This window comes from Columba livia, chromosome 8 (assembly GCF_036013475.1).
Source record: "Columba livia isolate bColLiv1 breed racing homer chromosome 8, bColLiv1.pat.W.v2, whole genome shotgun sequence".
NCBI lineage: Eukaryota > Metazoa > Chordata > Aves > Columbiformes > Columbidae > Columba > Columba livia.
The window spans coordinates 16,288,552-16,311,220 of NC_088609.1; the positions used below are offsets into that span (position 1 = coordinate 16,288,552).

General features: G+C 58.4%; 4 protein-coding genes across 8 annotated transcripts; 3 read left to right on the plus strand and 1 right to left on the minus strand.

Annotated features, from left to right (window-relative positions):
• Positions 1-766: 766 nt before the first annotated feature.
• FAM78B (family with sequence similarity 78 member B) lies at positions 767-18,453 on the minus strand. 2 transcript variants are annotated; one of them, XM_065072235.1, is made up of 2 exons: positions 18,198-18,453; positions 767-5,260 (listed from the first exon to the last, which is right to left on the minus strand). In XM_065072235.1, exon 2 carries the CDS (start codon positions 5,110-5,112, stop codon positions 4,738-4,740), a length of 375 nt encoding a protein of 124 aa, XP_064928307.1. In that variant the 5' UTR covers positions 5,113-5,260; positions 18,198-18,453; the 3' UTR covers positions 767-4,737. The 2 variants fall into 2 exon arrangements, with proteins under 2 accessions (XP_064928307.1, XP_064928306.1); XM_065072234.1 differs by lacking the exon at positions 18,198-18,453 and adding an exon at positions 6,694-7,110.
• On the plus strand, positions 7,594-9,945 carry PLPP6 (phospholipid phosphatase 6). Its single transcript, XM_005499023.4, has 2 exons — positions 7,594-7,996; positions 9,575-9,945. The coding sequence occupies exons 1-2, from the start codon at positions 7,594-7,596 to the stop codon at positions 9,943-9,945; spliced, it is 774 nt and encodes a 257-aa protein (XP_005499080.3).
• Positions 12,193-17,429, plus strand: LOC102096840 (flavin-containing monooxygenase 5). 3 transcript variants are annotated; one of them, XM_005498836.3, is made up of 10 exons: positions 12,334-12,351; positions 13,015-13,131; positions 13,533-13,690; positions 14,023-14,211; positions 14,288-14,450; positions 14,693-14,835; positions 15,074-15,273; positions 15,646-15,995; positions 16,356-16,428; positions 16,673-17,429. In XM_005498836.3, the coding sequence occupies exons 2-10, from the start codon at positions 13,122-13,124 to the stop codon at positions 17,016-17,018; spliced, it is 1,632 nt and encodes a 543-aa protein (XP_005498893.1). In that variant the 5' UTR covers positions 12,334-12,351; positions 13,015-13,121; the 3' UTR covers positions 17,019-17,429. The 3 variants fall into 3 exon arrangements, with proteins under 3 accessions (XP_013224400.1, XP_005498893.1, XP_021150271.1); XM_013368946.3 differs by lacking the exon at positions 13,015-13,131 and having other exon boundaries at positions 12,193-12,351; XM_021294596.2 differs by lacking the exon at positions 12,334-12,351 and having other exon boundaries at positions 13,101-13,410.
• LOC106145638 (flavin-containing monooxygenase 5-like) lies at positions 17,581-22,602 on the plus strand. Of its 2 annotated transcripts, none has more exons than XM_065072227.1 (8): positions 17,581-18,243; positions 19,233-19,421; positions 19,498-19,660; positions 20,124-20,266; positions 20,513-20,712; positions 20,788-21,137; positions 21,532-21,619; positions 21,702-22,602. In XM_065072227.1, exons 1-8 carry the CDS (start codon positions 18,109-18,111, stop codon positions 22,057-22,059), a joined length of 1,626 nt encoding a protein of 541 aa, XP_064928299.1. In that variant the 5' UTR covers positions 17,581-18,108; the 3' UTR covers positions 22,060-22,602. The 2 variants fall into 2 exon arrangements, with proteins under 2 accessions (XP_064928299.1, XP_021150288.2); XM_021294613.2 differs by having other exon boundaries at positions 17,680-18,243; positions 21,547-21,619.
• The last annotated feature ends 67 nt before the right edge of the window (positions 22,603-22,669 follow it).

Below are 22,669 nucleotides of genomic sequence, written 5' to 3' on the forward strand. Positions count from 1 at the left end.
TCAGAGAGCTCCTTCTTTCATTACCAAGAAAAAAGAAGTTTATATTAATATTCAATTGCCTCCAGGAACTATACAGTGAATATTGGTATTGTTTCCCCATGTGACTTTTAAATGAACCTTTGTTATGAAATTCTGCGTTATTCCCATGTATTATTTTTGACTATAAGAAGAAAAACCCTGGTCTCTGGGTTGACTTCTGTTCCCCGTCTTTCACTCTGCAAGAAGTGGGGAAGTGGGAGGGGGGGTCTGCAATTTCAAAGGGGAAACATCCCTTTTCTGTGTAGTTTCTTCAGCCTTATCAAGTTTGGCAGCTCCCCTAGTTCTCCACAGCTGGGCTGCATGAGCTCCTGGTTTTCTCGCCGTTCCCTCAGCACACAGCCCTTGCCTTGATCTGGTTTCCCAAGAGAAAAAGGACTGTCTGCCCCCCTAACAGAGCTTTCCGACCAACTGCCCGATTTTCTGGAAGCCTGAGGACAGACCCCTGTGGTCAGCTTTGTGCAAACAGGCTGCTCGGAGCAGCCCCAGGGACGGGGCACTGCAGGGCAAGCACAACCTCACCGGGACACCGGAGAACACACCTGCAAGTCAGGACAAAGGGGAAAGGAGTCCTGTCACCAGACCTAGGGGCTTAAAGGCAGCTGCTGGTCCCACCGCCGAGCCAAGGCAGGGGCTGACGGCCAAGAGCCCACAAATTCCTGCTTCCCTGCACCACCGCAGCCCTGGAGACGCAAGCCAGACAGACAGAAGGACTCAACCAAACACAGAGTTTCGTTCCAGTACAGCTCGAGTGGTTTTCTTTTAATCCCAGAGAAGTGAAATGCAACATTTTGTTCAAGTTGGTAATAACATCCAGAGACAGAAGTCCAAGCCCCCCTACTCAGTAAAGTCATTTTGTGTTTAAGGCACTCTGCAAAACCAGCTTTCCTCTTCTCCTCCTTCCGATTTTCCCCACGCGGCAGCAGAATACCTGGTTTGGTCTTTTCTCCATAGCAACACCCACATGTCCTGGCTCTTCCCACCATCCCTGGGAACTGGCAACAGCAAATCCAGCAGGAGCCGAATGGAGAAACGCCAGGAGGACAGGTCAATAAATACAGATGGGAACGGGAGGGAGCACAGCGCATGGGGAGGGGGCACAGAGGCTTTGAGCTTCTGTGGGAAGGGGATGGGCACGGGGTGTCCTCCCCGCAGGCACCAACATGATTCCCCTCCTTTCTCCCTCCCTGGCTCCAAAAGGGGACAGGAGCACAGGTACCACAAGGATCCCTCCCCAGCGATGCTCCCAAACACACAGCAGCACCCTGAAACGCAAGGGACTGGGCGGGGGGGACCCAGCTGCCCCTGCCATGCAGCAGAAATGACCCCCTGACTTCCAGCCATCAATAAATACCAATAAATAACTTAAATAAACCTTAAATAAATAAATAATAAATAAATAAGTGACCCAAGGACGGAGGGGAAGTGGCACCCGCAGCTCAGGGCACTGGGCAAGTGCATGGGTGGACATTTCGGTGACCTGCCCCTCCCTGAGACAATGGAGTGCTGGTACAAAAGGGGGGCATGGGAAAGGGCTCCCCGTCGGGGTACACATCACTAGAGCTGTGGGCCTGAGCTGAACCTGGACCCACAGGTGGGAGCTCTCGCCCACCGCCTCCCTCCTCTCCAGCATCACAAGCCCTGCACCCGGTTCCACCATGCAGCATTACCGAGCTCAGGGAGACGCTCGCCCAGCACCTCCATCCGAGCGTGACCACACACCTTTTGCAAATATGCAAAATGCCTGCAAAGTTTTGCAAACATTGTTTGCAGAGGTTTTTTTGCAAACAATTTTTACAAACTTTTTTTTTTTTCTTTTAAATGGGGAAATGCCCACAAACACAAGCCATGCATCGAACCGAGTTAAGTGCATCAAATCCAGCTGTTGGAGAGGAGCGGGCACAAGCCTGGAGAGGTGAACCCAGGCATGGCCCCGGCGCTCAGGCAGCACCTGCCCGCAGACTAGGGCAGCCCTGGAGCGCAGGCACACGGCTACGGACCAGCACCCAGCCTGACGCCAGCACCAGGCAGCACCAAGCACCTCCCTGGGGACACCGCAGACACGTGGCCACAAACGGCGGCTGCTGCTATCTCAGCGTCGAGGATCCAGCTGGCCAGCACATCCCAAAAAATGGCTACGAATTCAACAGCATCCCCACACCAGCATCCCCGCTCTCCCAGACGGGGCCGCAGCAGCTCCTCAGGCTGCACAGCCAGCACACAGCCTCTGAGCACAGCCACAGCCCTTCCCGCAGGTTTTGGGGAGCTGGCCGAGCAGCCTCTCTGGGCACAGCATCCCCTCCCAGTCAGCAGCCCATCCTGGGGCTACCTGTTTGCTGGGAACCCTTTCCTCTGGTTCATTATCTCTGATGCTGCCAGAGACATTTCTGTCCCACTAGGTCAAAAGTATATACCTGCCTTATTTCAAACCAAAATGTACTTACAACTCCGCCCCTAAATGTCAAGGAAAATTGTATTTAAAGTTTCTAACCCCTCGCCACACACACTTTTTGAGAAACAAAACAACAGTGACAGCAAAAGCTGTCATCTATCCCATACCAGGACAAAACAACAGACAGAACCTCACAAAAGCGGGACATCTTCCCATGCCAGGAAGCTCCCAATAGAAGTTTTCCTCCAGAAAACACAGCAAAACAAAGCTCAGAGCCCCTTCTATCTCCAAACCTTTCCCATCACAAGGCTGTAGCCCCCAGTGAAACCCAGACATAGGCACCAAAAGCAGCAGGTTTCCAGCCTGCTGCAAGGCCAAGCAGGACTACTGGCCCCGGCACGGGAAAGTGTGCATCGAGGCGTCAAAATGCAACACTCCCAAGGGAAAAATTAAATAAAGAATCAAATCAGCAGCAAACACGACTGTGAATAATAAGTAGCATGGCAATTTCACAGGGATTTTTGGTTTAAGATGCCTGGGGAGCCCCTTCACCAGCAGGGACTGGGGTGCACATCCCACCCTGGAAAAGCACATGCTGTGGCTGAAGCTTTGCAGGAGCTCGGTGGTACTGAGTAGCGATGCCACGGGGATGTGCCTGCACACCAGGGGGAGCAAAGCAGCTCCAGGCTGGGCGTCCCAACTGCAAACACCACAGTAAAGGCTTTGCATGGAAATGCCGAACACAGCGACCCTCCACAGGCTCTCCTGGCAGCTGGACAGGAGGTGGGACCCTCCAAGAGGGAATCACCCGCATCCCCAGGGCAGCACAAACCTCCCAGGGTGCAAAGGCAGGGGTGCGAGCTGGAGGAGGCACAGAGCTTGTGCTGGAATGGTCGATGGGGAGAAGAAAGCAGCAAAAGCTGTAACCATCTGCGGCACCCTGGGCATCGGCAGCGCAGCCACAGCTTTTGCCTCTGCTGCCTCCCAAGGGCAACATGTTGGGAATTGCAGGTAGCAGACCGCAGCACCAGCACTGCCCTGCAGACCAGATGATGCCAGTGATCCAGGCAGCAAGGGGTGAGGAGAAAGGCAAATAAAACCCCTCATTATCCCCCAAGAACCAACAGTAGCAGGAGGCAGGTGAAGGCAGCACGTTTGCCTCCTCCTTCCAGGCAAACCCAGGCCTGCCCTGGGCAGCCTCTGCCCACATCCCTGCCTGCGCCCCATGGCGAGGAGCCCCCATCCCTGCAGAGCCTGGGGAGTTACCGTAAGGCGTGTTGTCCCCTCCACCGGCCTCCCTGCCAGCAGCCACCCTGCTCCATGGGTGGCTGACAAGGAAGAGGGTCTGAGCCAGCATTTGCGTGGAAACTGAGCAAGCACCCAGCTTCTTGCAAGGGACTTGGATCCGCAGTGGCAGCATGCAAGTCCCAGGGTACCTCCAAGCCAGTTTGGGTACCCCATGGTCAGCAAGCACCCACTCACCCTGGGCTGGGTGAATGGGCTCCTGATTAAGCTGAAAATCATTTCGCTTTCGTAAGAGAAGGGCCAGCGGGATCTGGGTGGGGGGAAGGTTGAGGAACTGCAAAATTTAGTGCACATTAAAACCAAAGGGCATCTAACCTGCCCTTAGACCGCACTCCAAGACGGAAAAGAGCTACAGCATCTCCTATACTCACAACTACTCCAAACACACCCAGACGCATGCAAAACATCCCGCATCCCCTCAGCTGCAGAAAAACCCCTCCTGGGCAGCAACAACAGCTCGTGCCGGGCTCTGGATCAGTGCCCTGGCACCACCAGCCCCTGCTCCACTCCCGAGCACTCCCGCCCAGCCCCAGCAAGCAGGGCGAGGGGTCAGCTATCAATCTGAAATGCATAGGTATAGACACCACAGGGACACCCACGCCCCAGCGGGAAGGGTCACCACAGGAACCCCTTGCGTCTGGCAGGCACGGTCTCTGCGTCTGCCTCCAGCAGGGTGGAAAGCAGCATTTGCCACAGGCATGGGTTGATCATTCTCATCATGCTCCTTGCATCGCCCTGCAATGAAAGATGAGTCATGTAGCTCAGACAGCCTCTTTGCCAGCTGCAGGCTCCTAGAAGTACTCGATTCTGCTTCCTGGGAAATCCTCCAGCTCAGCGATCCCTCTTCTATGTCGGCCAGGCTCTCTTCCTGACTGAGGAGCCACATTTCCAAGCACAGCTACGAAGGCAGGAGAACCCACGAGGTCTGCTTTGGCTCAGAAACCCCACTGACATGCAGCAGGCTGGCAGCATCCAGCTCCTCATGTGCGCACACCGGCGCTGCTCTACTTGGGAGGTATGACAACTATCGGCTGGCCTCGCTTGGGTCTCCACATGAGGACTTGGGCATCGTTGGCGTTGGGTTTCACTAGTGCGTTGGGCGGGATGGGCTCCATCCTGCTGAGGATCCGAGGCTGCTCCTGCTGAGTCCTTCCCACCAGTCGTGCCCGCTGCCCCAGCAGCTGCATGGGATCAACCTCAATGTCCACTCGCATCCTCCACTTTATAGTCTGCAAAATTATCTTTTCCTTGGTGGTGGTGTTCATGGCCACCAACCACGTGGTAAAGCTCTGGTCCCTTTTAATCCTTGTCAGCAGCGGCACGTTACTGTTGCTCACAGGGACTGCCCATGTCACGCTGGGGTAGAAATTGTCATTCATGCTCACTGAGAACCTGGAGATTTTGTTAGTAGGCCCGACCAGGGTCACAGTTTCTGTGGTGTTTCCATACCAGGGGTAGCTCACACCATCCGAATCACTGATGGCTTTTACTCTTCCTTCTCGCAGGTCGGGCAGCTCCCAGCTTGACCTAGTGAATGGGAAGAGAGAGGCCAGGTTAGCAGGGAAATGGCAGTGACAGCACCCAGCAAGGGACGGGTGGGCAAGCAGCACAGGGACCCTCTCCCCGCCTGCAGCAAGTTCTTGAGGACCTCCTTTGAGAACAAATTCAGCTTCGGTTCCTTCACCGCATCCCTCACAGCCAGCTGAAGCCTTTGCTCTGCCAACACAACACTATTTCAATTAACCTGCAATCAAACCAACTGGGCCAAAACTCATTGCTGAGTCTCTAGGGTCACCCTCTCCTGAATCAGCTCCTGTGCCAGAGGAGAACAGCCTTCCCCATTTGTTAGCTGCAGCACCGCGGTCACGGCACTGGCCAAGCCTGTCACAGACCCCTCGTGTGATAATAGCCCGTGATTTTTATGCCTCTAAATACAGGCGCCTGCGCAGAGGCACGTACAATAATTAAATACCACAATTACGCCTGCCGCTGCTGCAATGAAATCCCTGCAATATGGCTAGGGGGGGTGGAATTCCAGCCCAAATCTTGGCTGCCAACCACGTTAGCAACACCGCACAGCTACGGCAGGGGAGACAATCGCCACGTGGCAATTACGAGCCGGGAGCTTCGGTGAAACCTCCCACCGAGCCCAAGCTCTGGCTTCAAAAGCATCTGGGCTCTGGAGCGGCCCGTGAGTGCCAGTGAGCACACAGCTGCCACCCCCCAAACAAGTGACAATCTCTGCTTGCTGCAACATCCCCAAGCGCTCCAGTGCCACGTGCAAACGGATCTGCCATGACACAAGGATGCAGGCAGGTGGCAAGAGGATCCGGTGCTCCACCGGCAACCCCAGGCACTGGCAGCGGGAGCCCCCTGGTGAGCTAAAGAACCCCTTCCAAATGACAGAATATACAGTGACAGAGCCAACAGCTTTGCCCCTCGGCATCCCCCCACAGTCACCCGCACACTCAGCCTTGGGAAAAGTAACTTTTCAGCAGCCATTTCTGCTGAGTGCTGCAAAGCATCCCTCCTTCAACCCCGAGCCAAGGGGGCAAATCCCCGTGCAGTGCCCGCGCTGGCAGCCCAGCCCCAGCAGAAGCGCTGCTTGAGCGGGGAGGCAGCTGGAGAGCCCCTGGGGCCACCCGGCTGAGGCAGCATGAGCAGAGCGCAGGGTCTGAAAGGGACAGGGACGGTGCCGCAGGTGCAGGTGACGCCTGGGGATGCAGACACGGGTGGGGGGCAGCACCCGGTGCCGGAGGTGCCGCACGAAGTGCCAGGGGGTGCAGACACAGGGTGGGGTGGGGGTGCAGCACGAGCTGCCGGAGGTGCAGCGCCCGGGATCACCGAGCTGGGCAGGTGCCCGCAGGGGGTGCCGGGGTGCCCATGCCGTACCCAGCCCGGTGCCCCCGCTCCCGCCCCGGTGCCGTGTCCCGTCCCCCCACCCCGGTGCCGGTGCTCACACGCCGAGGTCGCTGTAGGTGTTGTAGAACTCCATGTGGTTGCAGGCCTGGATCCAGCCCACCACCCAGGTGTGCCGCCGGGCGATGGGCGGCATGAGGACGCGGGCCGAGGCGCGGAAGTACGGGGTGCGGTACCGCAGCACCACCGGCGAGCTCTCCTCGATGGCGGTGGCCGCCGGCTCGATGGTGGCCGACACGTCCGACACCACGATCTGCTCCCGGCGCACCCGCGCCTTGCAGGCCACGCTCTGCAGGCACCCCATCGCCGCCGCCGAGCCGCCGTCACCCGCCGCCGCCGCGCCGCGGGGCCGGGGGGGCGACCCGTCCCCCCGCCGCCCGCCCGCCGCGCATCGCCGCCCGCGCACCGGCGCCCGCACCGGCGCCGGCAGGGCGAAGGCGCCGTCGCCGCCACCGCCCCTCTTGCGGCCCTCGCCGGCTGCCGTACGCCGGCCGGGGCGGGCAAGTGCGCGGGGGAAGGCGGGGCTCGCCCGCAGGTCCCCGCCCCTGGGCCAGGCGTGGAGGGAGGGTGGGGGGAACCTCCCCTCCGCCAGGGGGCGCCGCAGCCCCGCCCCGGGGCGTCCCGGCTCCATGGCAACCGGGCGCGTCACGGCGGGTGGCGGAAGAGGAAGCGGGGCCGCACCGGGGCCGCCTGGTACTGGGGCAGCGAGGGTGCCGAACACCCAGGGGTGCCCTTGGGGGTGTCCCGGGAGCACAGCAGGAGGGGGAAGTGGGCCCCGGCGGTGCGGTAGCGCCAGGTAGGGTGCGGGGCGGCGGGGGGAGAAGCAAGCCCGGGCCGGGGGGACGTGCATGCTCCGGGGCGGCTCGCCCGGGTCCCGGTGCCAGAGCAGGGCTGGCAGCCGGTGACCGGCCCTCACCTCTCCCAGGCCACCCCCTCCCGCCATGCCGAGCCCCCGAAGCAGCCGCGAGCGACGCGCCGGCAGCAGCGGCCGCCTGGAGTTCCTGTCCCTGGTGAGCCAGCGCGGCCCCGGCGCCCCGGACAGCCCGGCCCGCCGCAAGGAGTCCGGTAGCTCGGCAACAGCCCCGCTGCCCGAGGAGGACTGCATGAAGCTGAACCCCTCTTTCCTGGGCATCGCCCTCAGCTCCCTGCTCGCCATCGACCTCTGGGCCTCCAAGCGCCTGGGTGTCTGCGCCAGAGAGGGCTCGGCCTGGGGCAGCGCACGGCCCCTCATGAAGGTCATTGAAGTTTCAGGGCACGGCATCCCCTGGCTGCTCGGCACCTTCTACGGGCTCTGCCAGAGCGACAGCTCGGCAACCAGGGAGGTGCTGCTCAACTTGCTCTTCGGTGAGGCTGGGGGCTCAGCAAAGGGCTTTGCAGACAGAGCCGAGGGGGGAGGATGGGACCTGAAGGTTGGGGCAGAGCTGAGTAAACCTCCTACAGCCCCGAGAGAGCCGGCTGATTTTGAGTAACTGGTACAGGTCCTTCTGGTGTGTACCAGAGTGAGTAACCCTGCAGCTGGAGGGCCTGGCGGTGTGGGTATGGCCCATCTGTCACAGCTCCCACCACATGCGGTGAAACTCCTGACAGCCTAGTTCTCACTCCTTTATTAAGTTGCGCATAATTGGTATCTCGCCCTTATTTGAACTGAAATTTGGCTGGTGGGAAACCTGTGGTTTTGTGCATCTTTTTTTGATCTAACAACACATGGTTAAATTACAATCTCACAGCAGATCTGTGGGAAGGGAGCTGGAGGCCTCCAATATAACCTCTGATCTGAGGAGGTCTGTCCCAGCACCACGGTCTTGTGCAACCCTCAACACTCTGAGTCAGAACCACCCCCTCTCTGGGCCTCTGTCCCAGGGTTGCAGCACCCACGTGGGGAAGGAGTGTTCCCTGACATCCAGGCTGAATCTCCCAACCACACGTAAAAAGAGAAAAAGCAATTGAACTAGGGATACATGTGGACAAAAAAAAAAAAATTGTTCATAAATGATTAACCAAAGTGAATGAACTGAAGTGACTGAAAGATTTGGTGTCCTTAAACAAGACTTAGCACATGTAGAACTCGGTCTCTCACAAGATCTCCTTGGAAGAAGCAGCCCCAGCTGCAAGCACTACACTAGCCAAACTAAGGTGGATGGAAAAAGCAGCCTCTGCCCTACATGAGAAGCTGCCCTTGCCAAATACTGTCTGTACACTTTTCACAGGTACTCCTCCTTTGCCACTGCAACAGCCTTTAGCTCTCTGTCAGCAAGCCACCATTATTTAAATCATCCTTTATTCAGCCCTTGAAAAGCAAAGCATGGTTAACTTTCTGGCGTTAATCCCCCCAGCAGCAGGGAGAAGCCAGAGCGCAGGAGCCTTGTCAGCACCACAAACTCAGGGTCCCTCACCCTGAGCCATGGCCGAGTGGTTGAAGTGGGTTGATCATTCACCAGGGTCAGTTTGACTCCCAGGCATGAGGGTAGGCAAAGCAACACCAAGTCAGCACAGGTTGTCAGGGGTTGTGAGGAGTATTAACCCCTCTATTAACTTCAGATTAAGGGTCAAAGTGAGCCCCAAGCCATGGTGATATCAGATTTTACACAGAAAGAAACAACCTTGGGTGTGAGCTGGGCCAAGTCCTGTTGCTGGCTGCAGCAGGCAGTGTATGTGACACTGCACGAGGGCTGCATGCAGCACGAGTGGAGACTGAAGATGTGCTTGTGCCACAGAAGGCCACATACTGGATGAATGCCATGTTCTCCCTACCCAGGCACTGTAGCCATGAGAAATCATGCCTTCTCTTAGCAGCTTTTGGTAGCCAAGTACTTTTTTCTTAGCTAATGGCTCTGCTTTGATTCTTGCCTTGTTTTCCATGGAGAGGGAAAACAAATGAAAAAAAACTAACCACCTTGCTCACTCACTGTTACTGTCTTGTAGCGCTGCTGCTGGATCTCGTGCTGGTGGCGGTGGTGAAAGGGCTCGTCAAGCGGCGGCGGCCCACCCACAACAAGATGGACATGTTTGTCACCATCTCAGTGGACAAGTACTCCTTTCCATCAGGCCACGCCACCAGAGCCGCCCTAGTCTGCCGCTTCATTCTGCACCACCTGGTACTCGCTGTCCCGCTGCGGGTCCTCGTGGTGCTTTGGGCTCTCATCGTCAGCGTCTCAAGGGTGATGCTGGGCAGACACAACGTGACGGATGTGCTCTTTGGTTTGCTGCTGGGCTATGCACTGTACAGCGTGGTGGAATACTGCTGGCTGTCCCCGCTCAGTGCGCCTGCCCTCTTTGCGCTCTGGAGCCATTGATGGCTGGGTCCTTCCCAAAGGATGGGGCATGCACCTGGTTTTCTAAGCGTGCACAAGGAGAGGATACTGGGACTCAAACTTGCATCCTAGACCCGATCTATCCAGCCAAGACTTCAACACTGACGATGCTGCAGGCTCCTGGGCCCACTTAAGACATTTGGTGCTGTCTTGTCCTCCCAACGCTTTGACTGTTGTCCCATGAAAAAACAGTCCCTGCAGAGCCCGGGGAGGGCTCAGCACATTAATCCAGCAGCTCACTGCTGATACTGTGAATTGGCACACCTTTGCATTAGCACATGATGTATGTGGTAGCTGTGGCTTTGCAGAGATAAGTCTGTGATTGCCTGTGTGTCTGTAATGTTGTAAATACACCGATCACGTTGCTGTTGTGAGCGTGCCCCACACAGCCTGCTCCATAATATCTGCCTGGAGGGGCCTCACTGGCATCTGTTCTCAGGTTTTTAAAGAGCTCTGTGTTCTGAAGCAACATATCTCTTCCCTATTGCCCTTGATTTAAGCACTGCGCTGAGGCCAGATGTCAAGCAACAAGGACACAAGCATCTGGCTCCTGGTGCCATGGGGAAAGGATGGCACAGTGGAGGGTTTAGACTATTCATGGCATCTCCAAGAGAGTGGGTGATTGGGGAGGCAGTTCCCAGCAGAAGCCTGCTCCTGAATCCCTGGTGTAGAGACTCACAGCTCCTTGTCCCCCTCCACAGGATTTTCAGTCTCCCAGGAGTACAGTGTGCTCACAGCAATTCCTGTTTGTCAGCACATCACCAATGCTGTTGAGAGCATACTGAGGAGCAGGTTCCTTCCCCGTGGCCTTGCCTGGCCATACACCCCACCCAGGAACAGAGCCTTACCTGCACTGCCTCCAGAAAGAAGCCCTGGCTCTGCCAACCAACACTATGGCTTCCTGTGCTCTGAACAGGCTGGCTCCCCTACCCTGGCACTGTTGGTCTTGGCAGCCTGCTTATTTCCGAGAAGACTGCTTGTCCTTGGCACAGGAGAAGAATGTGATGAGCCTCTGTAATGAGATGGGGCTGAGACTGAGCCAGAAAAAGGCACAGAATCCACATCAGGAGACACCACAGACAGAGAGCTAGGAGCACCTTTTAAGCTCTGGGCTGAGCTTAAAAAGTGTTCCCAGCATGTGGGTGGGGGTGATTTGGTGCAGGTGAGGCCATTAAGGTCTATTAGTGCACTCACTGGAAAGCTCAGATTAAATTATATTAAAATCAGGCAGTGTTTAAGTGTGCTGTTCCTCTGGGTGAGGTGTGCAGGAGCAGCCTTGAGCGCTGCTGGTGCAAGCACCCGTCTCAGTCTGTCACCCACCTTCAGTTACACAGGAGCTGAAATGAAAACACTTGACATGACAAGGTTCTCCCAGAGCTGCGCCCTCATCCACCGGCACAGTGAAGCTGTGGGTTTACACTCCAATGACCAAAATTAAGTCCCCTGGGTTGCACTGCATGCCGGGCAGCTGGCTGGGCCCGTCTGGCTGCCTCTGCCAGCCCGGCTGCCTCTGCCAGCCCCCCTGCCCTGAGGCAGAGCTGAGCTCTGTGCTGTCTGTGGGATTAGGGACAGGCAGCACACTCACCTGGGGTCAGGCTTTGGGGTGACCAGGGCTTGTTGTGCAGTGCCAAAACATCTTAGCTCTACTTTTTTCCAAACATGGGGTGCTTTTTGTCCAAACGGTTCTTACAGACATTGGGGTCTTTGTCTCTAGGCCATGGTGGGGTATGGCAGCAACTTGCTGCATTGGTGGCTTGTTCTTGCATGTGTGTGCCAAAAATTGCTCCCACTTCTCTTGCAGGACCCTCCATGAGCAAGATCTTTGGTCTCATCTTGTGCTTGTCACTGCTCCTTCAAGCACAGATGCCAGCCTGCCGATAGGAAGGAGGAAATGACTGCTTTCTGCTTGGCCTGTCCTATGGCACCTCTGGCTGCTGCAAAAGCTCAGAGCAGATAGGTCTGTGCTCACTGCTCACTGTGCTGTCTGTTCTGGTCGCTCGCTGGCCTCAGAGGACTGTGGCTTTCCACAGATATTAACAAGCTGGTGTAGACCCAAATGCCATGGGTTGACCCTGACGCAATCCCCCATCCCCTGTGCCTGATGGCACAGTTTAGCAGAGCCATGAGCCCAAGCACAGTCGGGGCAAAGTTCAGGGCTGTGCAGCTTCTTGTGGCTGCCAAGGGAGAAGGGCAAATTAGAAGGCAATCTGCACAGAGGTTTCAGAGCACAGAGGTGGGGCTGAGGGCTGGGAGAAGTCCAGTGTATCTGTCACCCTTGGGCAGTCCCTGCAGAGCCAGAAAGAGACAGAAGCCAGCTAAGAGCAGGGCAGGGAAGGCAGTGCTCCCAGTGCTGCCTCCTCGCCATCCCTGTGCTGATCCTCCCGTCCGGTAAGAGATGCTTTTGATGCTTTTTGACAGACAGGCATGGAGTCTGGGTTGGCAGCTTGGGGCTTCTGCCCTGAGCAGAGATGAGCCCTTGCCAACAGTGAGGGATAGAAAGAGCTGCAAACATACTATGAGTTTTAGAAGGTTAAAACCATTTCGACTGCAAAACTTGGCCATGCCGGCAGCCAGCAGTGTGCTACCAAGCCACCCTGTCTGTGCCTCCTGCTGCCGAGGAGAGCCTTTTCCGAACCGGTCCCACAGCCCAGCACCAGCAACATACCAGCAACGCAGTGCTCCTGGCCCTGGGGTCCCACAAGCAAGCCGTAGCTAGGGGGACACTGTACTGAGATGCCCAGCCCAGGGGCACGGGGACATGGGTGAAGCCACCGGAGCAGTCGGTGCCACATGTGCCCTCAAGTATAAGCATGAACAGGGTTGGGCTGATCCTGATAATCCGAGCGATAAAAGTTCAGGGCAGTGTCGGTGTACCCAATATGCGTGCCACAGAGACCAGCTGCCTGTCTGCCTTTCCTGCAACCCTGTGTCCCCACACAGGGGTTCCAGCTGAGGTGCCTGGGATGGCTCCTTACGCTGGCCCAGGCTGTGGCGAGAACCGCTGACAGAAAAGCTGGCCAGGAGCCAGCAGTGCTGGCTTCCTTTCTCCAGCCCTGGGGGAGGAGTGACCGGGGGAGAGGCCCTGCTCATGGAAAGCCAGGCCGCCATCTGCGTCACAGGTCAGGGCATCCCGGAAGAGACCCTGCCCACTGCTGGCCATGGCTGCAGGTCAGTGAGGGCTCCACACAGGCTGCCAGCATGCCGCGGGCACCGGGGCGGTACGACAGACACCTCACTGGTGAAGGGAGAGGGCAAAGCGCAGGTGGAGGGGCTGTTGCCCACTCGGGAGGGAGCCATCAGTCCCCAAGGCAGGGCACAGCACCCTGGCACACCTCCATCGCTGGCACTTGGCGTGGAATGAGAGATTTCAAGGCTCCTGGCACTCAGTAGCGTTTCTCCCTGACGCAACACTGTGGTGGTGCAAAACCCCAGCACAAGTCTGCTGGGGTAAGAAAACCAGTTGCTTTGCAGTCCCAAACTTTTTGGGGGCTGTCTCTCAGCTTTGGGACCTCTTTGGTGCACAGGGCCAAAATTTTGCTCACAGTCCCACTCTCTGACACTGTCTCCAGGCAGAGACGCAGCGGTGGAGGGCACCATGGCGAAGAGGGTGGCCATCATCGGAGCAGGCAGCAGCGGGCTGTGTGCCATCAAAGCTTGCCTGCAAGAGGGGCTGGAGCCCGTCTGCTTTGAGAGGACCGGGGACATCGGAGGGCTCTGGAGGTTTGAGGTATTCCCTGGAAGTCACACATCCTGCCAGGGGTCAGCACCATGGCAGCCGGGAATCAGTGTGGGTGGCCAGCAGGGTGGCACACAGCTTGCCATGGCAGGGTCCTGGGCGGGGGGGGCTGAGGACAGGGGCTCCACACAAGGATCTGCCACAGCAGCATCAGCCATCCCTCCACATGGCTGCCCCTGTGCCAGTGCTGAGCTGTGCTCCACAGGGAGCAGGGAAACTGAGGCACAAGACCCCGCTGTCACCACAGGCAGGGCAAGGCGCCAGGCAGGGCAGGCAGCCCTGGGGTCCCTGTGCCAGCGCTGAGCCGTGCCCGGCTCCCGCAGGAGCACCCCGAGGAGGGCCGTGCCAGCATCTATCGCTCCGTCATCATCAACACCTCCAAGGAGATGATGTGCTTCAGCGACTTCCCCATCCCCGAGGACTTCCCCAACTACATGCACAACTCCAAGATCATGGAGTATTTCCGCATGTACGCCCAGCACTTCCGCCTGCTCCACCACATCCGCTTCAGGGTGAGTGATGGGGGGATTGGGGAGCAGTGGGGCTGGGGGCCACAGGGTACCTGACGCCCGCTGTCCCTGTGCCCAGACCAGCGTGTGCCGCGTTTCCAAGCGCCCCGACTTTGCCACCACGGGCCAGTGGGAGGTGGTGACAGAGAGCGAGGGGAAGCAGGAGGCGGCCGTCTTCGATGCCGTGCTGGTGTGCACCGGGCACCACTGCGAGGCACATCTCCCGCTGAGCTCCTTCCCAGGTACAGCCCCACACCCCTGTGCAAGGAGAGACCCCAGAAAGCTCAGACATGTGAACCCTGTTCTCCCTAATCCTCTTTCTCCTGGCCTCAGTGTTTCCCTGCTTTGCTTTGACTTTGTGAGCACTTCCAAGCTCCCCAGGAGGGGTCTGGCAGTGTCAAAGAGGGTCCCCACTTCAATTTTTGTGGCAGTGACCCTCCAGCCTGGCACCAGGAAGCCAAGCATCCCTCCTCCCCACCCACAGGCATCAAGACGTTCAAGGGCCGTTACCTCCACAGCCGAGACTACAAAGATGCCCAAGATTTTACAGACAAGAGGGTTGTTGTGATTGGGATTGGGAATTCAGGCTCAGACCTGGCTGTGGAGATCAGCCAAACAGCCAAGCAGGTGAGCAGCAGAAACAGAGTGCCAGTGGGAAAGTCAGCCCGCCGTGCACATTACCAGCTCCACCAGGACACCAGGACCAAGACCATGGCATGGCCACCACTCTGTCCTGGCACCTGCTGCATTTGGCAGTGCCTGCACCCGTGAAGAGGAGCAATCCCAGGGCGAGGACATATCCCCCCTGGGCAGCCCCCCAGGACCATCACCACCTTCAGGAGGTGACGCTTCTTTCCTTGCCCAGGTCTTCCTTAGCACCCGCCGGGGCGCATGGATCTTCAACCGTGTTGGAGGTCGGGGCTACCCCATGGACATCATCTTCCTCACCCGACTCAATATGGTTCTGAGGCAGCTGCTGGGCCTGTCCGTGGCAAGCAAGTTCGCAGAGAATCAGCTGAACGCAAGATTCGACCACTCACACTATGGCGTGAAGCCAAAACACAGGTGCCAGCAAAAGCTCCCCCTGCTCAGGAGGGACCCCCTTGTTCCCCCCATGTCCAGCCCTGCTCAACCACTTCCATGCTCCCTGTGCCCAGGCTGGGGCTGAGGCACCAGCCCTGGAAACCCAGTTAATAGCTGTGGTGTGCCAAGGCAATGCTCAAGGGAGCACCACTGCCCCTTCTAGGGACTCTTGGTGGTGCCAGCACAGTAGCAGCTGCTGAGATCCCTGGGGAATCAGCCGCATTGGTGATGAGCATCCTTGGGGCTGAGCATCCCTGGGGATGAGCATCCTTGGAACAGGGAGCAGTGGCCAGAGCAGAATGTATAGCAGAGACACCCCACCCCAGCACCCTGATGTCTCCTTCTGCCTTCCAGGGTCTTTGAGCAGCACCCAACCGTCAATGATGACCTGCCAAACCGCATCATTTCGGGCAGGGTGCTGGTGAAGCCAAACGTCCAGGAGTTCACAGAGACGTCTGCCATCTTTGAGGATGGCACCAAGGAAGACATCGACACTGTGGTTTTTGCCACGGGATACAGCTTCTCCTTCCCCTTCCTGGAGGGCTGTGTGAAGGTGGTGGAGAACCAGATTCCCCTCTACAAATTCATGTTCCCTCCTGACTTGGAGAAGCCAACATTGGCTTTCATCGGCTTCATACAGCCCCTGGGTGCCATCATGCCCATCTCCGAGCTCCAGTGTCGCTGGGCCACCCGTGTCTTCAAGGGTAAGCAAGGCAAACCTCCCCCTGTGGCTGCAGCATGAGCCCGCACCCCTGGAGCCAGGGCAGATGCTGCCCAGGTGTGTTTGGGAGGGAGCAGCCAGCTGTGCCATCCTGGTTGCAGGCGATGGCGTGACTAGTTTGCAGCCATTGTGGTGAGCCAGGCTTTTGCCTGAGCAGCGCAGGGACACTCATACCCTGAGCCTCATGGGCTGTTCTCTCCCATCCTGACGAGCCTGGACATGCCTCCGGTGCCCCATCGCCCATCATAGCAGTGCCGGCAGGGGCACAGCACCCAGGCAACGGTAGCACCATAATGTTGCCAGTGGGGTGCAGCACCCCCACACTGTGCCTCCTCCTCTCTAGGGCTGAACACGCTGCCCCCACAGCAGGACATGGAGGCTGACATCAGACAGAAGAGGGACGCAATGGCAAAGCAGTAAGAACCACCTCGGGAACAGGGAAGGGGCTGGTTTGGACATAGCTGTTTGTGGGCACCTGTCCTGCCCTGTGGCTGTGTCCTGGCACATTTGGTCATGCCCACAGACAGCAGGGATGTGCCTGACTGCACCACTCCCACCCCACTTTCGTTCCCCATGGCGGTCCATCCTGTACTGCCTTGCTGGTGCATGGGGCATCTGCTGGTTCTGCTGCCAACACCGACCTGCCCTCCCTGCCCGCAGGTACGTGAGGAGCCAGCGGCACACCATCCAGGTCGATTACATCCCCTACATGGATGAGCTCGCCTGTCAGGTGGGCGTCAAGCCCAACCTGCTCGCCCTCTTCCTCACTGACCCCAAGCTGGCACTGGAGGTGGCCTTCGGGCCCTGCACACCGTACCAGTACCGCCTGCGGGGCCCGGGCCAGTGGGCTGGTGCCAGAGAGGCCATCCTCACCCAGCACCAGCGTATCATCAAACCCCTGCAGACACGGCACATGGAGGAGCAAGCATCATCCCCAGCCGTGCCCATCATTTTCAAGCTGGTTGGGGCCGTGGCCATCCTTGCCATCATTTTTGCTTACTTGTAGGTGCCCTACAAGTGTAGGAAGGGAGGCTTTATGATGTGCTGGGGGAGCTGACTGGCCACCTATCGCCCTGCGACAGCCTGTGCACCCCAGCACTGGCAGGAACCCTCCTCCTGCCTGGCACAGCCCTGCCACAGCCACACCACAAGCTCAGGGTGTGCAGAGCCTCCTCAGCTGCCAAAATAATGCCCCGGAACCCACTCTGCACCTCCTGCACAGGGAGATGCCACCAGGGATGAACAAGAAAACCTGCTGTTACACAGGGTAAAACCCAGTCCCTTTCAACCCAGAGGGGACGCACCGGCTTTCCTGTCACCTGTAACCCAGCTGAGCCACCGCTGGCTACACCCACACCAGAGCTAAGTAGCAGAGGCACAGCAGACATGATAACTGGATAAAAGTGTGTTAAACAGAGCCAGGTGTGTGTCTGGTTACTGAACCAACCCCGTCCCACTGTGTGCTGGGGGAATGCGCATGGGTTTGAGGTCGGGCTCGTGCCAGCGGCAAAGCTCCAGCTCCGCAGCAGCGTGGGCTGCATGCGGACCTGCATGCACAGACATGCACACACATACAGGTAGCCACAGCAAAACAGCCTTGCCCAGGTGCTCACAGGAGCACAGCCCAGTGCCACCCTATGTAGCCCCTCCAGAGGATGGCTGGTGGGGACTGAGGACCCAGAGTGGTGACAAGGGGTCTTGGCCACCACACGCTGGTGCTGGCACAGCTGCTGGCCACCAATGCCTCAAGCGTCCCCACAGTTTTGTTTACCATGCCACAACCTCCTAAAATCGGGAGTGTGGCCACATCTCAGCCCCCGTGCCCAGGAACCTAAAGAGCCCCTTGGGGAGGGCAGGCGCAGGCAAGGAGGTGTGGCACAGCAGCAAGGGGAACCTGTATATCATGTCTGGAAGAAACAATCTTGGGACAGCCCAGCTGGCATCAGTTGCCCACAGGAAGCACAAGGACAGCCATCCCTGACCGAGCAGCACTACACGTCCCCTGGGTGTGACCCACCAGGCTCTGCTCCCCTTGAGCGTGTATTACCCCTGGCCAAGGCTTCCCCAGCATCCCTGCCACCACCCCTCCACGGGACATGGCTGCCCAGAGAGTAGCCGTCATTGGGGCTGGTGCCTCTGGCCTCTGTGCCCTGAAATGCTGCCTGGATGAGGGGCTGGTACCCACCTGCTTCGAGAGGAGCGGGGACATCGGGGGGCTCTGGCGCTTCGAGGTAAGACCCGTGCTGTGCCAGCCTGCCGCACGTCAGCAGCACGGATGGGACTGGGATGGGTCGTTGGCAGCTAACGAAGCACCGCTCCCTTGTTTTGCATGCGTGTGCAGGTAGGTTTCCAAGGAAAACCAGAGGAAAGAAAAACAGCTGCAGCAGCTGGAGGTCTCTGGTTCCAGGTGGTGTGCTGGCCACATAGGACCCATCTCCTTCCCACCAGCAGCAGGAAGGACCCTCCCCAAGGACTTGTGCCCCCACCTCATCCTGCCCCTTCCCATCCTTCATCCATCCCTTCTCTGCTGCTTTGCTCCTGGTCCCCTCTAGCCCTTCCTACCCATCCCGGTCCTGTCTGACCCTGATGGCTGTCCTGGTCCCCATCCTGACCAGCCCTTCCCTGGAAGTCATGGTTGCTCCTCTCTCTGCTTCTGTGCTGCTTGCCCACACAGGGGCACCCAGCGCTGCCTTGGCTTTCCCTGCCTCGGGGCAAGTCCTGGAGTTTGTTTCTGCCCCCACCTAATGAAGCTGCTGACTTTTTCTCCCGGGGACCCACTGACAAGAAGACAAGCATTCCCACCATGCCCTGATACGCAGGTGGGAGAGCCCAGGGGGACCACACAATACACCTTGCCAGCGTGAGATTTGGGGTGGCTCAGTTACAGTTCACTGGTTCTGCCCATGTGGGTCAGAAGTGGGGTTGGTGGAGCAGAACCAAGGCAGCAGCGCCTGGCTGCCACAGCAGAGACCCGGTGAGCAGGAGTGGTCACTCAGCTAGAAGTGCCTGAGCTGGTTCAGCAGCCAGCGAGACCTGACAAGGCAACCGGGGCAATGGCATCACAGACAGCTTTGGGAATGCACTGCCTCAGCAGGGCCAGGGAGCAGGGAAACTGAGGCACAAGACCCCCCGCTGTCACCACAGGCAGGGCAAGGTGCCAGGCAGGGCAGGCAGCCCTGGGGTCCCTGTGCCAGCGCTGAGCCGTGCCCGGCTCCCACAGGAGCACCCCGAGGAGGGCCGTGCCAGCATCTATCGCTCCGTCATCATCAACACCTCCAAGGAGATGATGTGCTTCAGCGACTTCCCCATCCCCGAGGACTTCCCCAACTACATGCACAACTCCAAGATCATGGAGTATTTCCGCATGTACGCCCAGCACTTCCGCCTGCTCCGCCACATCCGCTTCAGGGTGAGTGATGGGGGGATTGGGGAGCAGTGGGGCTGGGGGCCACAGGGTACCTGACGCCCGCTGTCCCTGTGCCCAGACCAGCGTGTGCCGCGTTTCCAAGCGCCCCGACTTTGCCACCACGGGCCAGTGGGAGGTGGTGACAGAGAGCGAGGGGAAGCAGGAGGCGGCCGTCTTCGATGCCGTGCTGGTGTGCACCGGGCACCACTGCGAGGCACATCTCCCACTGAGCTCCTTCCCAGGTACAGCCCCACAGGCCACTCACCTGCTGCCTTGCTCCTTTGGGATCACCCTCCTCCCCAGCTTAGCCCCCACCCACTCTGCCTACTGCCAAAAATTCCTCCACAGGTTAACACACCAGGTGGGACTGCATGTGCATGCTGCTATCCCACCCATCATGGTGGTCTGTCCATGGTGGCTTTTGCCCTGCTGTCAGTTCTTGACCAAAGTGCCCTGCTGGCAGGTGCCAGCACTGTCAGCTCACCTCTCCCTCCAAACACATGCCAGCAGGATGCTCAGGGCCACACTGAGCATCTCCCAGGCTGGAGATTCCACCACCTATGCATGCACCATCCCAGGGCTGCATCGCTCCTGCTGGTCACATTGTTCCAAGCCTGTTCCCAAAACATACAACTGGTCAAACCAGGGGGACAGTCATCCCCTGTCCCACAACCCTGCCCAGTATGGCTTCCCTCTCTCTTCCAGGGCTGGAAAAGTTTGAGGGCTGGTACCTGCACAGCCGAGACTACAAGGTCCCGCAGTCCTTTTCAGGGAAGCGGGTGGTTGTTGTCGGCGCTGGGAATTCAGGTGTTGACATCGCAGTGGAGCTGAGCCACACAGCAGAGCAGGTGTGCTGGGAGAGCCCCTGTGGCTCGGAGAATTATTATTCAGACCCCGGAGGGCACCAAGCAACTCCCTGCCATCCCATGGGCTACCTTCCCTCCAGCAGCGCCAAGCACCCCATCCCCTCTCAATGGGGTGGTTGTTGCAGTCCCAGCAGCCATGCCAGCATCCCCGTCCACGGAGCATGGCAGGGGCCCAGCCCGGTCCAAAGGATGCTACCACACCACCACCTCCCGTCTCCTTCCTCCCAGGTCTTCCTCAGCACCAAGCGCGGGACCTGGGTGCTGCACCGGCTGGCAGATGGCGGGTACCCCTTTGACTTCGCTTACATCAGGCGCTCCATACAGCTCCTCCGCAGCCTGGTACCACATGACGTCAGCAACTTTTTCCTGGAGAGGAAGCTCAACGCCCGCTTCGATCATGCGCTCTATGGCCTCCAGCCCCAGCACCGGTGAGTGCCCCAGCAGCACCCCGGGAACCTGCCCCAGAGCCTGGGCCCCACACAACATCTGTCTGTGCCTTCCAGAATCTTTGAGCAGCATCTGACCATCAATGATGACCTGCCAAACCGCATCATTTCGGGCAGGGTGCTGGTGAAGCCTAACATTCAGGAGTTCACGGAGACGTCTGCCATCTTTGAGGATGGCACCAGGGAAGATATAGACGCTGTGGTCTTTGCCACGGGATACAGCTTCTCCTTCCCCTTCCTGGAGGGCTGTGTGAAGGTGGTGGAGAACCAGATCCCCCTCTACAAATTCATGTTCCCTCCTGACTTGGAGAAGTTGACACTGGCTTTCATCGGCTTCGTCCAGCCCCAGGGTGCCATCATGCCCATCTCTGAGCTCCAGTGTCGCTGGGCCACACGTGTCTTCAAAGGTAAGTGAGGCAGGGTGTGGAAATGCAGGGTGGCCAGGCTTCCTTGGCTACAGCAAGGCTGACTTGTTCAGCTGGCTGCAGCCTCTTGCACAGTGTCTCCTTCTACTTACTTTTGCTGTCCTTTTGCTTAGTCATAGGGACAAAACCCAGAGTTCCATCTTGCAATGAGCCTTGTGCTTATCTGCTTTTGGGGAGGTCACTAACAGGTCCTGTTGCCTGCAACCCACCTTCTCCCTCTCCTGCCATTACTTTCTTTGCCTGTGACTCCTGCTTTGCTCTTGCTGTGACGGCACATCCGTGAAGATGCAAAGGCTTTTGTGTGTGAGCAGAAGGCAGGCTGGGCTGCAGAGCCAGCCACAGCGTGGTGGGAGCACAGCCCTCCCTCCACCCACAGCCTCCTCCTCCCCAGGGCTGCAGCACCTGCCGCCACCTGCCGATATGCTGGCTGATGTCACACAAACCAAGGAGAAAATGGCCAAGCGGTAAGGACCCCAGGTGGGCACTGCTGCTGTCACCGTTCCCCCTGTATTCGTGTGCCAAGCCCCCTGCCCTCCCTGCCCGCAGGTACGTGAGGAGCCAGCGGCACACCATCCAGGTGGATTACATCCCCTACATGGACGAGCTCGCCTGTCAGGTGGGCGTCAAGCCCAACCTGCTTACCCTCTTCCTCACCGACCCCCAGCTGGCGCTGGAGGTGGCCTTCGGGCCCTGCACACCGTACCAGTACCGCCTGCGGGGCCCGGGCTGGTGGGCCGGTGCGAGGGAGGCCATCCTCACCCAGCACCAGCGCATCATCAAACCCCTGCAGCCCAGAGCTGGGGGCCGCCCTGCCCGCTCCGGCACCGTGCCACACATCTTCAAGGTCATCTTCAGCGTGGGTTTGATTGTGGCCACACTTGTCTATGTCTCACTCTCTCCTTAACCTAAAATGAAAGAGACAGCGGGTGCTCCTGACAATCGTCTTCCTTTCCTTTGGGCTCGGGTGTTTCTGTCATCTCTTGCTAGGTCTGCCGCCATGTCAGGAAGCACAGAGGGAGTCAGTTTCTTGAAGACACAGCTTATCATAGAATCATAGAACGGTTTGGGTTGGAAACTCATCTAGTCCAACTCCTGCCATGAGCGGGGACATCTCCACCCAGATCAGGCTGCTCAGAGCCCCATCCAGCCTGGCCTGGGATGTCTCCACCACCAATCTGGGCAACCTGGGCCCAGGTCTCACCACCCTCAGTGCAGCAAATGCCAGCCAGCCTCGCCTGTCTCACCTTCCTGTGGTACTGGGAACATACCAGATCTTGTAGGGGGCTGCTCTGAGGACAGAGAATCCCTCCCCTTCCCTAAACCCCGGCCCAGCAACCCCACAAGCTCTACCCACGGGTTAGGCAGTGGGGAAACCGGGAACTGGCCCGGCCAGGGCACTTGGGGAAGGGAACAATAAAGTTTGTCCCCATGCATGGGGACCAGGGAACCCACTGCATGGGCTGTTTTAGTTTCTGGTGTCCGTCCTGGGGCGTCTGACCTGCCAGTCACTAGCA

Bases quoted from the DNA above. Each gene is read 5' to 3' on its own strand.
- FAM78B (XM_065072234.1), bottom strand. From the start codon at position 6,956: ATGGGGTGCCTGCAGAGCGTGGCCTGCAAGGCGCGGGTGCGCCGGGAG. The intron at 5,261-6,693 runs GTGAGCACCGGC...CCCATTCACTAG, and splicing joins ACCTACAGCGACCTCGGCGT to GTCAAGCTGGGAGCTGCCCG.
- PLPP6 (XM_005499023.4), top strand. From the start codon at position 7,594: ATGCCGAGCCCCCGAAGCAGCCGCGAGCGACGCGCCGGCAGCAGCGGC. The intron at 7,997-9,574 runs GTGAGGCTGGGG...ACTGTCTTGTAG, and splicing joins GCTGCTCAACTTGCTCTTCG to CGCTGCTGCTGGATCTCGTG.
- LOC102096840 (XM_005498836.3), top strand. The intron at 14,212-14,287 runs GTGAGTGATGGG...CCCTGTGCCCAG, and splicing joins TCCACCACATCCGCTTCAGG to ACCAGCGTGTGCCGCGTTTC. The intron at 14,836-15,073 runs GTGAGCAGCAGA...TTCCTTGCCCAG, and splicing joins TCAGCCAAACAGCCAAGCAG to GTCTTCCTTAGCACCCGCCG.
- LOC106145638 (XM_065072227.1), top strand. From the start codon at position 18,109: ATGGCTGCCCAGAGAGTAGCCGTCATTGGGGCTGGTGCCTCTGGCCTC. The intron at 19,661-20,123 runs GTACAGCCCCAC...TCTCTCTTCCAG, and splicing joins CCCACTGAGCTCCTTCCCAG to GGCTGGAAAAGTTTGAGGGC. The intron at 20,713-20,787 runs GTGAGTGCCCCA...TGTGCCTTCCAG, and splicing joins GGCCTCCAGCCCCAGCACCG to AATCTTTGAGCAGCATCTGA.